This window comes from Lissotriton vulgaris, chromosome 3_1 (genome assembly GCF_964263255.1).
Source record: "Lissotriton vulgaris chromosome 3_1, aLisVul1.2, whole genome shotgun sequence".
Lineage (NCBI taxonomy): Eukaryota > Metazoa > Chordata > Amphibia > Caudata > Salamandridae > Lissotriton > Lissotriton vulgaris.
Genome location: NC_141689.1, coordinates 105,155,032 through 105,173,785, shown reverse-complemented (window position 1 = coordinate 105,173,785; position 18,754 = coordinate 105,155,032). Strand labels below are relative to the sequence as shown.

General features: G+C 46.8%; 1 protein-coding gene across 1 annotated transcript in view; it reads right to left on the bottom strand.

Moving 5' to 3' along the window:
- The window catches only part of LOC147726040 (CD209 antigen-like protein C), a 435,480-nt gene extending 417,332 nt beyond the window's left edge, over positions 1-18,148 (bottom strand). The window contains exon 1 of the mRNA XM_086960157.1: positions 18,017-18,148. Coding sequence (XP_086816283.1) covers positions 18,017-18,074 — 58 coding nt within the window. The 5' untranslated portion in view covers positions 18,075-18,148. The remainder of the gene's footprint in view (positions 1-18,016) is intronic.
- Between the last annotated feature and the right edge of the window lie 606 nt (positions 18,149-18,754).

The following is an 18,754-nucleotide window of genomic DNA, read 5'->3' as shown; positions in this document are numbered from 1 at the left end:
TAAGATGCACGATCGCGGTAGCAACCAACTGTCCCCTGCAGTGTGTCACGGCCAACAATGCCCATGTCCTTATAGCCAATGGGAACTGCAATCGTGGTAGACAAATGCAATTTTGAAAATAGCGGTAGGCATGCTCCGCTACCGCGGGCCGGTCATTGGATGCATTTGAAAAAAGCTGACCTAGAACACCAATTGCAGCAGCTTATGTTATGTTAGGAAGAATTTATAAAGTGCACGGTCACCGAAGGTTTCATGGCACTAATCGGATGAATGTTGATGCGGGAGACCAAGTTAATAGGGTTGCATGAAAAGCCATGTCTTCAAGGGGGGAACAACCTTTATAACGCAACTTTTAGCACGCAGTGCTATTACAACGCAGACTTTAAAACGAAAACAATTACAACGCATTACACTGGGGGGCGCTCTAGGATAGGGAATACTTTTAATTTACTATACAACACCTTCCCTAGTGTCCACAGGGACTGGTGTTGGAATAGTAAATTAAACTATTGACTATCCAGCATCCCCCAGTGTAATGCGTTGTAATGGAATGCGTTTTAAAACTTGCGTTGTTACAGCATGCGTGGTAAAAGCATGCGTTGTAACAATGTACATCCCTTCAAGGCCTTTCTGAAGCCCAATAAATTGTTGCAATTCCTGACTGGGAGTGGAAGTGAGTTCCAGAGCCTGGGTGCCAAGTAAGAGAACCTGCATCCACTCTGCCTTTTTAATTTGATGGTAGGGGTGGTAAGAAGATGGAGGTGGGCAGATCGGAGGTTACGTATGGGGGCATAAGAAATTTTGAACTCGTACAGTGCAGTGTTTTGAAGACTATGCAGCCTGTCTTAAAGGCGGCACGATGTACTATGGGCAGCCATTGTAGTTTAGCCAGTAAAGGTCTGGCAGATTGCCATTTCGGCTGTTTATAGATCAGTCTCGCTGCCTGTTTCTGGACCAATCAGAGGCGGTTAAGCAGGCCCTGAGGGAGGCCAGTATACAGGGAGTTAGAGAAGTCCAGGCGTGAAAGTACCAGAGCAATAATCACTTGAACCAGAGCTGGATGGGATAGCAGGTGTGAGATTTTCCTTATTTTACGCAGTTGGAAAAGGCAGGTAGAAACCACAACGCCCACCTGTCCTCTCAGAGTGAGGTCGGAGTCTATTGTCACCCCAAGACTCTTTACTGATAGGAAAGGGACTGGGGGTGAGCCCAATTCGCCTGGCCAAAAATGAGATCCCCAACACGTGGAGCTCTTCCCAGGAAGCACCAGTTCTGTCTTGCCAGGATTGAGCTTCAATTGATTCATATCCATCCAGTGCTGGATGTGACGCATTGCGGATTAGAATTCAGCAGCAGCATTGGGAGACTCCAGCGAGAAGACAAGCTGAAGGTCATCAGCATAATTGAAAACAGTGGTTCCCCTGGCTTTAAGTGAGTGAATCAGAGGCCTGATGTAGAGGTTGAACAATAGTGGGAGAGGGAGGAGCCCTGTGGGACCCCACAGGACGTGGACAGATTAGGGGTAGTATAATTCCCAAGACGCACTGCTTGAGCTCTGTCCGTGAGAAAGGACTTTATCCACTTAAAGTCAACGCCCCATATACCAGCTTGTTCGACACGGTTCAACAAGTTGATATGGTCGACCGTGTCAAACGCTGCTGACAAATCCAGAAGCACAAGTGCTTGCGGGATCCCTAAGTCAGCGTTGGCCCTCAAGGGATCCATCACTGCCAGGATAACTGACTCCGTAGAATGAGCCTGCCGAAAACCGGCTTGGTTAGGCTCCAGGTGGTCCGTTTCTTCAATAAAATTAGAGAGGCACCTAGCCATGTGGGCCTCCAAAATTTTAGAAAAGAATGGGAGGAGGGAAATAGGGCGATAGTTTGATAAGTTTGAGGGGTCTGCTCTGGGTTTCTTAAGGAGAGGGACTAATGTGGCGTTTTTGAAGGCTCTAGGTACTTCTCCCTTCTTTAGAGATTCATTGAGGAAAGGAAGAATACTGTCAGGTAGAGCCGCAAAGGTATCCTTTAAGGTAGAAGGACAGCAGTCCTTAGGAGAGCCCGACTTCAGGGAGTTGACATAGGTCTCAGTAACTCCAGTAAGGTGTCAGGACATAGAACTGTAAAATGATTCATAGTCGAGGGGTTGTTGGCATTGTTGTCCGGAGGCTTCATCTGATAAGTAATGGGAATACTGGCCCTGATGGTTTCAATTTTTTCCACAAAAAAGTTGTTCAGTAAGTTACACTGCTTTTGAGTGGGGACCTGACAGGGAGAAGTTCTGTCATCGCTGCTGAGTTCGTTTACAATCCTAAAAATTTCTCTGGATTTATTAGGGGCAGCGAGAATCCTGGTGGAGAAATACGAGGCCTTGGCAGCCAATATAACTTTCTTATAGTCCCTACGGGCTGACAGATAAAGCTGGCTATCCTTGCTGGCATAATCATGCCTCCATTTTCTTTCTAGCTGACGACCACTTAGTACCACTGAAACAACCCCAGGGGGCTATATATATGTGGGAGAGAGCCACACATTTCCACTGCTTCCAGACACTGCTGACTGACACACTTCACCACCAACTTCTGCTGTTCCTGTATCCAGTGATGGCGAGGACTGAGAACATCCACAGGTCCGAACCTTTACCACAGAGGAGCTGGAGGTCCTGGTGGACGAGGTGCTCACACAGTATGGGAGGCTATATGGTGCTCCTTATGTCATGGTAAGTGTTTCAGAGTGAAAGTAGGGGAGTGCAGGGAGTGCACAAATGAAGTTGATCTGCTGAAGTATGTGCCTGAGAGTGAGGGATTGTGTGATACACTGCCTAGTATGCTGGCTTCAGGGTAAAAGGGTTCCTGGCCTATTTTACACATTTCCCTGGCTGCATATCAGTATGGGAGGGACATGCAGTGTTTTTTCAGCCATACAGTGACACTGCAAGTTTGGTAAGTGGGAGTCAGGACAGAAATGGACTATGCTAATGGATGTTTGGGTCCATGAGGTTCTTCACACGCTCATCTGTGACATTACAAAGAGTTTATGTCCAGAGGGTACTAATGGAAGTGTGTCTGGCTTTATATTGACACCATGGACATGTCAGCATTATGCACAAGAGGGAAATGTCAGAGGGTGACACTCTGGGTCGAAATTCACCTGTGATACAGCACATTGTTGAACTTCAGAAACATCCCCCTTCCATTTTCCTCCTAATGTGTACTGAGTTGCATGTGTAGACACATTTTTCCTTCTCATATTACACGTGCATGTGACAGTTCTGATGGCCCTCATTAGTCCAGATTGTGAGACCCCCTGGCCTACACAGTTACTGTCCAATTTGTCAGGGACCCATCACTGAATGGACAGAGTGAGACATATGGGTTGTCTGCTACCCTACTCCTCAATGAGCTATCTTATGCCTGTGTATTGGACAAGACAGACCTTGTGATAAGGATGTGAGATTGTAAGTCTGCCCCAAAACATAATTTGCTGTGTAATGTATGTCTTGCTCCCTCACATACTGCATTGCAGATGTGGGCCATCTTCCCCTTGCTTTCTGTGCTGGCATACTGCATTTGCAGGCGATGGCCAGGTACTGTTGTAGTGAAACAACAAGGAGATTTTAGAATTAACCAGGAAAATAGGCGCACACCAGTGTGTCCGCACGGTTGAGAGCACAGTAAGGTAGTGGGTACAGGCAAAAGGGCGGGCGGTAATCTCACTTAACCGCTCAAAGTTGGATCTGGACGATCCACACAAGTAACATAAATACAACAATGCCCCTGCGCTATACAAGTGTATGAGATTTTTGGAGAAATGACATATAAATATAGAAAGCACTTTCATTCAGTATGAAACCACACTTAGGAATTGTTTTTTGAGAATCCGTTACTCCAGGTTCAGGTACAACAGTTCCGAGAAAGAAAGAAAACAGTTCCGTCCTTGATATTCAATCATGGGTTTATTGTTCCTTTGTGAATGCCAACACGTGTTTCATCGCAGGGAACAACTGCGAATCTTCAGGGCTTCAATAAGGACAGTGTGACAAACGATATCAGAGTAAAGGGTCCGTATTGGGACCAAACTCATTTGAGTAGGTTCAGGATGCGAAGCACGCTGCCTGCGTGTTAGGGGAAACTTCTATTTGTTTAATGATCGTCACAAAACCGGGAGGAGTAATATTGCGTGTGCGCGATGTCTCGTGTGAGACCAGAAATCCTTTAACAGGCGGGTACACCTTGTTATTTTCAAACTCCCTCTTGAGGTTCCCGGTGCCGTTCTCCGAGTGACGGAGAACGGCACCGGGAACCTCAAGAGGGAGTTTGAAAATAACAAGGTGTACCCGCCTGTTAAAGGATTTCTGGTCTCACACGAGACATCGCGCACACGCAATATTACTCCTCCCGGTTTTGTGACGATCATTAAACAAATAGAAGTTTCCCCTAACACGCAGGCAGCGTGCTTCGCATCCTGAACCTACTCAAATGAGTTTGGTCCCAATACGGACCCTTTACTCTGATATCGTTTGTCACACTGTCCTTATTGAAGCCCTGAAGATTCGCAGTTGTTCCCTGCGATGAAACACGTGTTGGCATTCACAAAGGAACAATAAACCCATGATTGAATATCAAGGACGGAACTGTTTTCTTTCTTTCTCGGAACTGTTGTACCTGAACCTGGAGTAACGGATTCTCAAAAAACAATTCCTAAGTGTGGTTTCATACTGAATGAAAGTGCTTTCTATATTTATATGTCATTTCTCCAAAAATCTCATACACTTGTATAGCGCAGGGGCATTGTTGTATTGATGGCCAGGTACTGTGTCTATCATCCTCATGTATGTTTTTCTATTCAATTATCTCTTGCTAATGTACTACGTGTCAAGGTCCACCAGTGAAAGGCCGTATGGAGGACCATTGCACGCAAGGTGCGGGCTCTGGGTATCTCCAACCGACGGCACAAATTCACTGTCACAAGAGGTGGGATGACATCTGCCGGGCGAGCAAAAAATGTGGCAGCGGTGATGCTGGGGCTTCTCCCTCGGACTGGCAGGTTGGCCCGCAGGAGTTTGACACCACTAATGGCCCACATCTTGGCTGTGACACAGCCAGAGCTGGGTGAACATTTGAGGGCCAATCAGCAGCAAGCTGGGGGTGAGTATTTTGGGAAGGGTGACTTTGGTTGTGAGTGACTGCATCTATTCCAACCCTGAGCCAGTGCTGGGCTCTGTGATGTTGCTATTGTGATGCAATGGCTTGTAAGTGGCCTCTCTGTTGGGTGCAGCTGTCATACATTTTCACCACATGTACTTTCTCATGTCATTGATGTAATGGCCCTTGATGTTGCCTTCTGAGTTACGGCCTTGTGGCATTGGCTGCATTAGGGAAGTCAGGGACATCCCATTGCAGTGAACGGCAGTGTACCTCAGCTGAGTGTGCTTTCACCAATGTGCGGAATGCCTGAGCTCTTAATTGTAAGAACTACTCACCTTACACCAATGTGAAACTGTAGTTGTGCACCAAAGCATGACACAGTGGATGGCAGGAGCTCATGGCCATTGCTAAATTACATTTTGGAGTCTGTATCTGTGCTGTCCCCTTATGTTGACTCCACATGTGACTGTGACAGCATGTTGGAATGTCCATCTTTTTCACCCATAGGGACATAGGTATATAGGTATGCTCACAGGGATCTGTATTTCCGGTTCAACTGAGGCACAGGCACGCTATTTGGCTGTGTGGACATCACATGGGTCAATATTGCCAAGTGTGCATGTTATCAATGCATCTTTTGAGTTTTGAATTAAGGTTGCACAATGTGACTGCACAGGGTGGTGTGCAACTTGGTGGTATCATCATCTTATTTTGTGCTTTTCTTGAATATGATGTTTGTGTGTATGGCACTAAACTGAACCTACATCTATGTCTCTTGCAGCATCTGCTGAGGGCACAGAGGGACAGGGCATGGGTACCAGTGGGCAGGCATCTTGCACGCTGCTACACATGATCTCACTGACACTGATGTGACCAGCGCCTCAGAGGGGGACCGGAGTGTCCTTGACGAATCACAGCCTGAAACACCAACCTCTAGGTCATCTGACACCAGCGTTGACTCCTCAATGTTGGCAGGCACAGGGAATGGGAAATCTGCCTCCTCTTCTACCACACATCATCCAGTGCCCACCCTCCCAGCTACTAGTGCTGCCCGTGCTCCCACCAGTAAGAAGGGTAAAGTGTCCTTCACCCCAGACACCGCTGCCCCTGCCCCTGTCTCCCCTGCTGTCCTCAGTGTTGAGGTGGTGGAACCTTTGCGCTAGCTGTGTGTGGGTCAGACAACTCTCCTGAATGCCTTACAAGACCATGACAAGAAGTTGCCACAGCTAGTTGCCTTCATGGAGGGCATTCATTCAGATGTGGGTGGGCTACACAGAACTGTCCAGTCTTTGTCATCCACCGTGACGGCAGCCATTCAGCTGGCACACGCTCAGAGTCAAGCTCCAGTCCCATTGGCAACCCCCTGCCAGTGGCTACAACTGACGAGAGTGACCACACACCATAGGCTCCAGGTACACCACACGCAGCACACAACAGCAGCAACCCAAGCGAGCCAGGGTGCAGACACCATCACCCAAACAAACTAAAGTGATACAGGAGCGCAAAGGCAAAACCCCTTCAGGTGACACTCAGGGGCATCAAGCCAAGTAGCAGGCCTCTGGCTCTCATGCCTCAAAATCAGCCTCATCCATGTACACTCCCATCCCAAAAGCTGGTGCCTGCTAAGAGTCCACAGAAAAAGGCCTTTAAGGGAGATTCACCCACAACCTCAACTCCCACCCAACCCCATTGTGAAGCTGGAAAATGAGGGCACTGTAGGGGGTTCACCAGGTCAACAGAAGATAGAGAGGAAAAGGCAAGGCCAGGCCGATCCAGCAGATCCCCAGTGGGAGGGCCACCTCCTGCACCTGATATACCTGTGGTGGAGAGTGAGGCTGTTGTGCCCGCACCACTTCCCACTCCTACCAAGACAATTATTCTGTATTGAATCCCCAAGAAGTGGAAAGGCAGCCCTCCACATTCTCCCTCCCACACTGTGTCTCAGGGCAGCATGTCTCCGCCTCCACGTGCCATCACACCACCAAGCAGTCCTCCAGCTCCCAAAGCCACTGATGCCTGCGCCTCAGCTGGTCCTCTCTCTCTCCCAGGTCCGGTCCTCCAATTGGCCCCAACACTCAGCTACCTCCCAGTCCAACTGACAGCCAAGGCTGAGGCTAATTCCCCCTCCCACACCTATCTCTGCCACAGCAGCACCTGGACTGCCCCGTGTTATCCCCCTAGCTGTGTTGCTTCCCATGGCAGCTTACAGTGTTACCCATTCCCTATGCAGGTTCTCATGCACACATGTGCCTACTTTGAACTGTAGACTGGCCACTGGCCTTGCTGGTTGCCCCTTTGTTTGCCCATTCCCTATGCAGGTTCTCATGCACACATGTGCCTACTTTGAAGTATGGACTGGCCGCTGAACTTTCTGGTTGTCACTTTGTTTGCCCATTCCCTGTGCAGGTTTTATGCACCCATGCGCCTACTTTGAACTATGGACTGGGCACTGGCCTTGCTCTTGGCTACTTTTGATGCCTATTTGGGTAATATGTAATAAAGACAGTTACTCCTGTTGTCTGCTTAGTGAGTGTCCTTGCTTAATAAAAACTTTTCTGTATGGGTATGGTTTCATATCACACATGCTCTGTATGCCACTTTAACATTGCCAACTGCTTGTTTCACTTTTTCTGAGTTTGCCAGAGGTGACAGGCACTTTAGTTCTCTTTCACTTGGAGGCTTGGGGGTGCAATGATGGTTCTTTGCGATGATCTACAGTAATCCTAATCGCTCGATGGTCAGGTTTGCTAATTTGTACAATATCATGTTAGGATGCACTGACAGCACAGAGGGGAATTCTATCCATAGGATTACTTGCCGGGTGGCCAGGGTCCATCATGTCTGTGTGATCTTTCATGATGTGTGAACAGCAGTGTTGATTTATGGTCATCTTGTGAGGGCCTATCTCCCTAGTCACATGGGTACATTTGAACGTGTGCACATGAGTGGTCATGAAGTGTGAAGGGGTGACTCTGTCAGTAGTGCTGATGTGTGTGTGCCCCTTTAATGCCAACTGCACACATGTATGACCTAGGAGCTGAGTGCATGCTTGTTTGAATTGTCAGCCCTGTGCTTATGATTATGGGCACATGCAGGAGTTGTAGGTTGTGCACTGTGCAGTATGTTGGTGTGTCCTTGCACTCCTGGGGGACACCTACTTGTTGTTGCTGCCAGTTGTGAGTGTGCAGAATGTGTGTCTGCCAAGTCTGTTTTGTGTTTTTTTGATCAGCCACGTGTCTTGTTACTTTTTGTGCTCACTGTGCAGACCTGCTTAGCCACACTGACATTATTTGTGAGTTTTCTCATGCATTGCTGTCACTTGATTCATTTTAGGATCCAGTATGGTATGTGGGACATGTAGTCATACCACCCCCTACCTGTGCTTCTGATTCCTACCCATTGTGACTCCTCTATGTGTTTTTGTACAGTACACTCCTGACCAGTCCACTACTTATGTACACACCTTTTCAATCTCATGTCACCTACCCCTTGGGTTGCCAGTGTGTGAGCATCCCCCCACTTCATTTGTTACACTATGAGTTGTGGTTCTGATCTGTGCACAGGACCAATGTGCCACTCTGGACAGTTCCCCAATCAGTTATGTGTGATTTTCTTGTACTGGTTTGCAGTCATGATTGCTCATGTGAAGTGCAATTGTTTGTGCTGCTCAGTCCTCTGGTCATGTTGTTTGTACCTGGGTGTCCTTGAGTAGTGCATCTGTGGGTGTTGGGTTGGCTGTATGTGTGTTTGCTGAGGTACTGCTTCCCTTCCTGAGTGTGATGTTGTCTGTGTGCTGTGTTGATTTGTGTTGTGGGAGTACATGGTGGGCCCTGAGATTTTTGTGCTACTGGTTTTATAGTTGTGCATGCACTGCTTTGTGTGCATGCAGTGCTGTCAGTGTGAGTTGCCTTGTACTTGCCTGGTGTGCATCCCCCAGATGTCAAGCTGAGTTTTGCAAAGTGATGGATTGGCATGTACATCCGTTTTCGTTGTGTATGTATGCAGTGTTTGGGCTGTGTTGGCTCTTTCTGCTGACAGATGCTCTGTGTGTGATGTTCTATTTGCATGACATTGTGTGCGAGTGGTTTGTGCATTGTGATACATACTGATGTGTGTTGCAAGCATGGTGTGCATTACTAGTGTGTCTGTCACATGCAGCAAGGTGTATTCTTGTTACTGGGCTTGTTTTGAGAGCACATTAGTGGTATGGCCTCCTCTATTTGACCTGTCACTTGTCAGGATTGTGCATGTGCATGCTTGTGGTACACTATGACACCATGTTGACTTGATGGGTGGCATGGTGTCTCTGTCTGTGTTAGCTTATTGTCCCATTGATCCCAGTTTTTGGTCATGATTGTTTTGAGATGATGCAATTCTTGTTTGTGTTGGATTATGATGCCTCTGCATTGGTCCTGGGTGACAATGTTGTGTACTCCTGTTCTGTCTGGGGTCCGATTGCCTTTCCAATGTCTGGGTGGCCATATGTGGGCTTGTTGGACTTCTGTGTATGTTGTTTGTGAGGTCTGTGTTTGGCTATTGTTGTTGTATCTGAATTAGCTCAGGCATCCCTAGGTGTGTGTGTGATGTTTGTGGATGCACCCCAGGGAGTGTGATTGGTTCTCAGCTTACTCATAGGAACTCATTTGCACCATTCTGTGTGTTTGCCACTGGTGTTGAGTGCTGCAGGTGTGAGGTGGGTAGAGGAGGGACATGTGTGAAAGATCCAACTTGTGTTTGACAGTCATGGAGTGTGACAATGATCCATGTGTGTTGTGCTGTTTACATACACATGTCAAGTAAGTTGAGACAGATGTGTGGCTGATCACTGTTTGACTTCAGACACTTCCTATCATTCCTGTGCCTATGCATGGCTTGCCTTGCTGTCTCCCTGAGTTGTTGCACAGAGGTCACTTTGGTTTAATTACACTCACTGTGCCATCCATGTCTGATTTGATGGCCTAAGGGTGTTGTGATATGTTCCTTCTCTTGCATGTGATGTACAAATGCTTCATTTTGTGATTTGACTCAGTTTGCTTGACATGAGTGGAGGGTAGGTGTGGTGTGAGAAGGACAAATGCCCTGCCCTGAGCTTCTGGGCAGGGTGTTCCTCTTCACCCCCACCTTCTGATACAGGCTCCCTGGTTGTTTTGTGTGTGTGGTGCAGGGTCTGGCTATGCCTGGCAGATGAATTGTGCAGGGGGGCACAGGAGGAGCACACAGCATGTCCCCTAATGGATGTGGAGGGTATAGCGTGTATAGGGTAGAGGAGTGGTCCTGTAAATCTTTGTGGACGGGCCATGCCTGGCGCTGACCCTGCCTATTACACTGTGCGCAGGTTTTCCAGCATCTGCACCGCTGTGGTTACGTGACTGGGACATTGCAGTGATTTTGTGGTTGGTGGGTGACCTGGATGCGGACGGGTTATTTTAATAAAGGTAGGACATGTGTGGGTACACTTGTAGATGTGTTCCTGTCCCCATCAGGGTATCTGATGTGGACAGGACCCCGTATATCAGCCCAGGAGTTGTGTGTTGTGTTTGTGTGTGGAGTTGTGTGATTGGGTACCTGCAACGTTGTCTGCAATGGTCCATTATTTGCTGGTAGTGGATCAGGTACAGCACCGAAAAGGCATGTAGAGCTGGATCCATTACGGTCGGGACCGGGTGGAGGGAACCGGGAGTCTGGTTTCGCACTTCGCTTTCGTGCTTCCCCCGTCTCCAGTTGGGTGGTTTCTCTGCTGCGGTGTCATTGGCTGTTTGGAGCATCGTCATTTGTATGGAGAACGGGACATCATTCCGCACGGCGGTGTGTCTCTATTTGATCACATCACCATGGTGGCGGGTGCAACACAGAGGACGAGAAATGGGCTATGTTTGCCTATTCTAATATGGCGGACGCAAGGTCACTGCTGGTGTGCGGAAAATAAAATTTTTCCGCCACTACTGGCACCGTGGTGGTGCCTCCGCCCGCCATCCTAATGAGCCCCAAAATATTTATCAGAAAGGGTATTCGTTGTTGTGTGACGATTAGAAAGTTGGAATTTTTTGTCCTAATCATTTGGTGCATGCAGCCTGTTTCTTGGGTCACATGACGAGGTGTAGTTGGCAACTGACCTTTGTGTATCCCTCCCAAACAGCCCCACAATAGGGGGACTGGATGGTGGCAGGATCAGCCATCTTAGCAAAATGTGGGCTCTTAGCTAAGTACAGCTCCACTTACATTTGGAAGTGTTCAGGCCGCTATCTTTAGGTTAACAGTCTAGTCGCTATGCAATTTGGCTACTTAAGCAAGTGTGTTGCGCAGTGACAGTAGGATTGCTGCCACATGATTAATCTTGTCGCACTAGCCACTTTAGAGCTATATTCTGCACATACACTGCTGCTATCTGTACTCTAATGAATACTTTAATACCATCCTATGGATGCTACTAATCGCAATTCTGATTCCATTGTTCTAAACTTTTTGCTGCACTTTATTCAAAAATTGTTTTTATTGGAGGCATTGAAAAACTATATTGGGGGCATGCTGAACAGCTGGGAGAGATTTGGATATCTAACATTAGTCTGCAGTGGTGTTTTCAAACCACGCTGACTTGGAAGAGTTCAGACCGCCATCTTTAGATTAGCAGTCTTTATGTAACTTAGCTACCTAAACTAAGGTGCTGCGTGGCTGCGCAGCAGCGGCAGGCAGCGGGCGTGCCACTAGCACACCAAAGGTGCTGCAGGACAGCCCATCTGCACCCATCCATGCTAGCCCATGCCCAGATGGCGTCAGGGGACAAGACCCCGGTCATTTCAAGTCAGACCCCATCCCATATATTAAACATGAACTATTGGGTCTACGCCTACCCTGCCAAAATGTTGTTTTGGATCACTGAACTTAGGAAATATGGATTCCTGCTGAGACTAACGCAGCTTCCTGCTCCTGACCCCTATATCGTAAGCAGCTGGAACAAGTCCTGTAGCATGTCCACACCACTCTTTTAAACTTTTCTTCCTAAACTGCATATTGCTGGCAAAGCACAAAGTTGAAATGGATGACTCTCTTGAGGAGCATATGCCACATGCAGTCTTTTTGACTGAGGCATGGTTCAACGAGGACTCTTCTCCGGATATATTGCTGGCCATTTTGCAAGGCTTTACTATTGTTAGGCAGGACAGGCAGCTACAGAGAAGGGGGTGGAATTGCTAACATTTTAAAAAAAGATCTTCAATGTACCCTCTCTGAACTCTATTCACAGCTGCAAAGCGTCCTTTTTTCCCTGGTTCTCTTGAAAACTTTGTTGTGTCAGGAGTTCTTATCAATCAACCCCCAGGCCGCTTGCCAAACTTTTCCACACTACTATTTGACGCTTTGTGCCCTCTAGGTATGCACTACTCCAATCAGTTGGTATTTGGTGATTTTAATGTCCATTTTGAAAACACCAATTTCCTCTGATGGTATGGGAAGCATACAACTAGTTCTCATCCCTACACACAGATTATTGCATATTCTTGACCATGTGTTTACCAATCTGAAGCATATTGAAACTCAACCACCTCTGCCACTGGCCATTCTCACACATATATTCCACAACAAGACACCAGTGAACCACGCTTCTGCCCCCGTGTGGGCACGGCAATGGTCCAAAGTGATCCCTGAGAGGCTCAATAAAGCTCTTGAGAATCACTGTCCTACTCTGGCCAACTGGGTAGATAAAGCTAGCATACACCTTGATGACTGGCTAAGACGAGCACAAAATCGTATTGCCCCTCTTGTAAAACAAGTGGCACAGGGACAAAAACCCTCAGCAGGATGGATCAACAATGAACATTCTGTCCTTAAAATGAAATGCAAGAGGCTCAAGCACCCCTGGTGCAGAGCCTATGATCCAGGATGCAAGCTGACTATAGGGTGGCACAAAAAGCAGATCACCAAACTATTACTAAATCCTGCTGAGACTATTATTCTAGGAACATTAAAGTCAGCAATAATTCCTCTCATGAAGTCTTCCAGACAGTTAAATCTCTCACTTACTATCATCAGCCTTATCTTCATCTCCTCCTTCTGAAGAGAGCTGTAATGCTCTGGCCTCTTTTTTTCTCAGAAAAAATGGAGAACATGTATGTCTCTTTCCAGGTGGAAGCTTGACTTAATTTCTCTTTTCATCTTGGAGCAGGGTTATGAGATAATTCACCATGTTCTGTGTGAACTAATAAATCTCTCTTTTGTCTCCAGGTGTGTTCCATATCAGTGGAAACACGCCATGTTAGTCCATTTAAAAAAAAAAACTCTGCTTGACCCCTCTAACCCTGAAAACTATCAACCTATATCACTTCTACCACTTGTCTCTAAGATTGCAGAGAAGCTCATGAATAGGTTGCTCTCTAGAACTCTGGAAGATAACGACCTCCTGCATGGGATCCAATCAGGCTTTCTCCCCTCATGTAGCACCAAATCCGCCTTGCTGCGAGTCTGCCTGTCGGATTATGGATGAGGGCAACACTAAGGCTACATGCACATGGTTACCACCAACTTGAAGTTGAAGGTAATAGCATTTCCGAAATGCACAGTTCACATTTAGGAAAGGCTTCTTACATATGCTTTCGGGATTTGGAAATTGCGATTCCCTATTTACATTCTCAATTTAGGTAATCGCTAAAAATTGCTATTACCTAAATTGTGAATGTCAAAGCCTTTCATACATTCAGAAAGACCAGTTTGAATTTGCAAACGGGTGAATTTAGAAATTCACACAATTTGCGACTGCAAAATACTTTGATACAGTTGCCCATATTTTCCGGCTTTGACTTGGTCTTGTGTAACTAGATTCCATGGCTGACGCTTTGATCGTTTAGGAGCTGGATTTCACTAAAATCTTTTTAAAACTTTATTACTGATGGAGTCCTGCTAAAATACTTTACACATTGCCTCTAAGTTAAGCCTGACTGCTTTGTTCCAAGTTACCAGAGGGTTAAGCACAGGTTTATTTAATGATTTCTGTGGCTCACTTCCCCCCTCAACCAATACCCCAGTGTCTCACATACACTGTATATTCATTTTCCACTGTCCCCACATCTGAGGAATGTAGATGACATCAATAAAACACACATCCGAAGATTTTTCCCTGCAAAAAGACCTGAGATGTTTTAAGTCATCTGCAAGGTGAGCAATTGCCCAAGGCCCTCATCTTCCAAGAGGTGGGCAGGGAAAGTTAACTTTCTACCTCTAGCTCACTTCTGCCTGTTATAATATTGCAACTTCTTTCCCTAAGTGGCAACCTCATCTTTGACTCTGTCATCCTTTATCTTTACTAAATATTATTTTGTCTAGGCCTTGGAGGTAAATTCCGTTCGCTCGTGGAATTTGGGTAATTTCGTGTTCCGCTGAGAACTCAAAATTGCCTAAAATTCTGTGTTTCGCGACTTCCAGAAATGTTTTGCTTGTTCGCGTTCTCAAATGCGTGACCTGGCTCTTCGAGTAGTAGCGGCACCCCCTCCCCTCAGCGCCTTGAGACCCTCACGGGTAAGTAGCGCGCACTACTGATTGATTGATTGATTGATTGTTCGTGAGATATTTCCCCCCAAGCACGCAAACAGCGATTGCGAACAGTAAAAAAGCATCGTGAACAAGCAATTCCACGTGTTCGCGGAATTTCTGCGTGTTCGCTGAGATTTTTTACCATTTTGCGGAGATTTGCATAACGCAATTATGCAAATTCCGCCCACCCCACGCTTTGTCTAAGGCTTGAGAGGAGAGGTGTGGCGCAGCGGTGAGAGTGGCTGAATCGCCGGCGGCAGCTCAGCATCATGTGACTTTGGGCAATAGCTCACTTACTCTCCTTAACAGCCCCCAGCACCTTGAAACCCTTAAGGGTGTGATATGGAATGAGAAATAGGAAAGCAGAAAATGTGTAACAAAATGTTAAGTTGTGACAAACAGTGGTCCCCCCCAAATGTGCCTTTCCCGGGCACCACAAGACGCCTTGAGATGATACTGCTTTTCTCTGCTTCATAAGTTTGTGTCATTGTTCAGGGAGTGCACAGCGCATGAGTTACATCATCACACTGTGAAAAAAAATTCTCCACTCTGTGCTTATTATCAGTATTACAATGTGTACATATTCTCTTCAGAGGAGCATACAGCGCATGATACAGAAAAAAGCAGCAGTATTCCATTAGCACTTTGCTGCGGTGAAACAAAAGAACTACTTAAGCACCAACAACAAAGTCTCAATGACAAGATCAAAACCTTCTGAAAGTCCCATTTTATTGACTGACGGCTAATACAGCCAATGACTAATGCAACAAGAAGATCACCATTTTATTGACTGACAGCTAATACAGCTAATGAGTAATGCAACTGGAAAACCAATCACTGAAAATGCACCCCTTTCTCTACATACATCTTAATGTATTCTCTGAGGAATTGATAACAGGAGCTCTTGTTACAATATGTTTTTCAGTGAATTTCTAGTTTTTTTAAGTAATGTTTGTGTACCATATGTAAAGCCAACCCCTTGCCATGCCCAGCCAAAGGGGTTGTCTGTGTCCAGGCCCTGCTTTAAATCCCAAGGCAGTCACCCCTCGCTGCAAGGTTGGCTGCAGACTAGGCCCTGCGGTCAACCACCTTGAGGCAGCCAGCCCCACACTGTCCACGCCCTTCGCTGTGTGCAGCGGGGGATTAGCAACAGGGCCTTGCCACATGCAGCAGAGGATTTGTGACAGGGCCTTGCCTGTGGCCAGGCCTGTGGCTAACTCAACCGATGGCAGCAAACTTCAATGAAGGTTGCGAACCCCAAACCTCACACATCCCCCAGGGTCAAAACATGTATGTTAAGGGAAAGCGGGCATGCCATACCCCCTCCCAAAGCCTTAATAGGTGCCGGGGACCTGAATTCCAATAAAAAGTGGAGGGAGTCATGTGCACCCCCTCTCCAAGCCTATTGTGGCCACAATATAGGTGGGTGCCCCAGTGCTCATTGGGGGCACCCACCAAACAACGCTTAGATTAAGGGGAGAGGGGCGCGAGGCCCCCTCCCTGAGAATCATTGGGCCCACAGCCCTCGAGAATTAATTCAATTAAAAAAGGGGAGGGGTACCAAGTGTCCCCTCCCCCCACGGGACCCACATTAGGCCCCAGGGACCCCAACCCTGAAGCCAAATTTAACAGAAAAGAGGAAAGGGACACTCGATCCCACTCCACATGCCTTAATAGGCCAGAGGTTCCCATCCCTGGAGCCTCTGTTTATTATGGGTGGATGTCCCGGTGCCCCTACCGCCCCAGCTGGTTTCCTACCTATTTCAGGAGCCAGCATTGCTACTGCCCAATTGTGTGCCCCCTCCCCCATTTAAAAAAGGTGCTGGGCTCTGGGGGATGGGGTCCCCGGGGCTGAAATCAACCTGGGTTTGGGTGCCGTGGGCCTCATCCCATTTGCAATATGTCAGGGTCCTGGGAGATGGGAGAAGGCATCCCCAGGACCCGGACTAGGCCTGAGGAGGGGGATGCATGATCCCCTCCCCCATTATTACAGTGGTGGATTCCAGGTGATGGGGTTCTCTGATGCTGGAAACGGCCTTTGGAGGGGGCCCACATACCCTCCCCCACCACCCCCCCAAAAATACACTGGGCCTGGTAGATTGGCTCCCCGCGGCCAAAATCGACCGCTACAAAATGTGCTGGGTTCTGGGGGATGGGTTCCCCACGGCTAAAACAGCCCAGGGAGGGGGGGCTGAGTGACGTCCTCCGAGGTTGGCTGCCTTCGAGAGGGTTCCTTGTGGCAAACTCCCCCCTCCCCCTGATGCGCAGGGACAAATGCGGTGGTTGGATTAGTGTATGGCAAATAAATTAGTTTATGTTAAAAATAATAACTAGAAATTCACTGAAAAATAGGTTACAGGGACATTATAGTTAGGTCATAGCATTACAAAACATAGACATTCACTGAAAAATCAAAGGTTACATGGACGTTATAGTAGGTAAGCATTGAAATAAACTTAGAAATTCAGTAAAAAGCAAAGTGTACAGGAATGTCGTAGATTAAGAATTTACACATACAAAACCATAGAAATTCAGCAGTTATAATTAGCGTTACCTGAAGTAACTATAACTCATGCTATCGCCATTCACTGCTAATTACCCCACATAATACATCACTCACTGCATCTTCTATGACATCATTGATGATATCACTGCAACATTTGCTTGAAAATTATTGATGAGAAAACTGGGCAAAAATGAATGAAGCCACACAAAGCCGCCCTACATGGCTTGGAGTGGCCTCATATATCATGAGTAAGGTGGCGAAGCGCAATTCGATGCGTCACCTTATTCTGCGCTTGGGAGACGCTCCATTGGCGTTGCAATGGGTTTTCTCATGCTCACCCATGGTGTTTGATGCTGCCCCAGATTTACGAAGTGACTAAACCTAGAGAAGCGTCAAATCAATCTGGCTCCGGAAGTGAGGTGTAACGAGGAGAAATATTTTAATTATAGTCGTTTTTCCTCTTTCCATGTTTGCTGCATGGTGCAGCACACGTGGAAAGAGGAAAACGCCACATTGGTTTCGTTTCTTGCCCGAAGGAGTCCTACCTGAGAACGAAGGTATCGTTGCACCATGGTGCAAGGGTGCCTATGTTGGCCCCAGGCTGCCAAAAGAGCCCTGGCGCAGGCAGACATGACAGGAATGCACTGTATTGGTGAAATACTGTTGGGCAGATTTACAAGCCCCTTGCACCACTTTTGCGTCACTTTTCCCAGGTTAAAAATGACGCAAAATTGACGCAAGGGACTTGAAAATCTACCCCTGTGCATTCCGGCCCTTTCACTTAGGCGTAGGGCAGCGCAGCCAAAATCCAATAAATGTGGCCCTGTATTTCATGCAGCACTCACCCGAAGGATGACGACACACCTTAGAAAGTTCAAGATTCACATATATGTCCTCTTCCATTCTCTCGGCCTGCAGTCCCTCCAACTCTCAACCGTTTTGTGGATTAATGGTGCCCTGGTGTGAAAATGTCACTTTCAAAGGCTTGGTGTTTCCGTTCCTGACCAGAGTTGAAAAAACATTCCGACCTTTACATTTGTGGTAAAAAAGCAGAACAGAAGTCCAGGAAGGAAGTGACTTTACAAAGAAGTTATCATATATGCCCACTTAGAGCATAATGGAAATATTTTAATCTTCACAACTTTACATGCATTTATCATTAGAATGAGGTCGTATTTTATATAGTTGTAAGAATATGCCCCTTTTGACTCCAATTGGACGTTTAAGACGGCCTTTATGTCTTTTAATATCTTAATGGAACTGATGTACATTTTATTTAAATATATATGTTTTCATGAAAACAAATTCGACAATTTGAAAAAATGGAACATGTGAATTTGATGACTCAGTGCTGTAGACACGATTGACACCCGCAGCAACCTTAACTTCTCTTTAATGTTTGACTTTTAAAAATATGTTTATGGAGTCATACATTTGTATAACTTGATTTGCTCTTGACTAAGGGACAGAGGGGCATATTATCAAGAACAGCGTTAAAATTATTGCCACTTTAGTGGCAGGAAACTGCCGCTAAAGTGGCGATAATGGGCTTGATAATATGTACTTCAGAATTCCAATAGAAG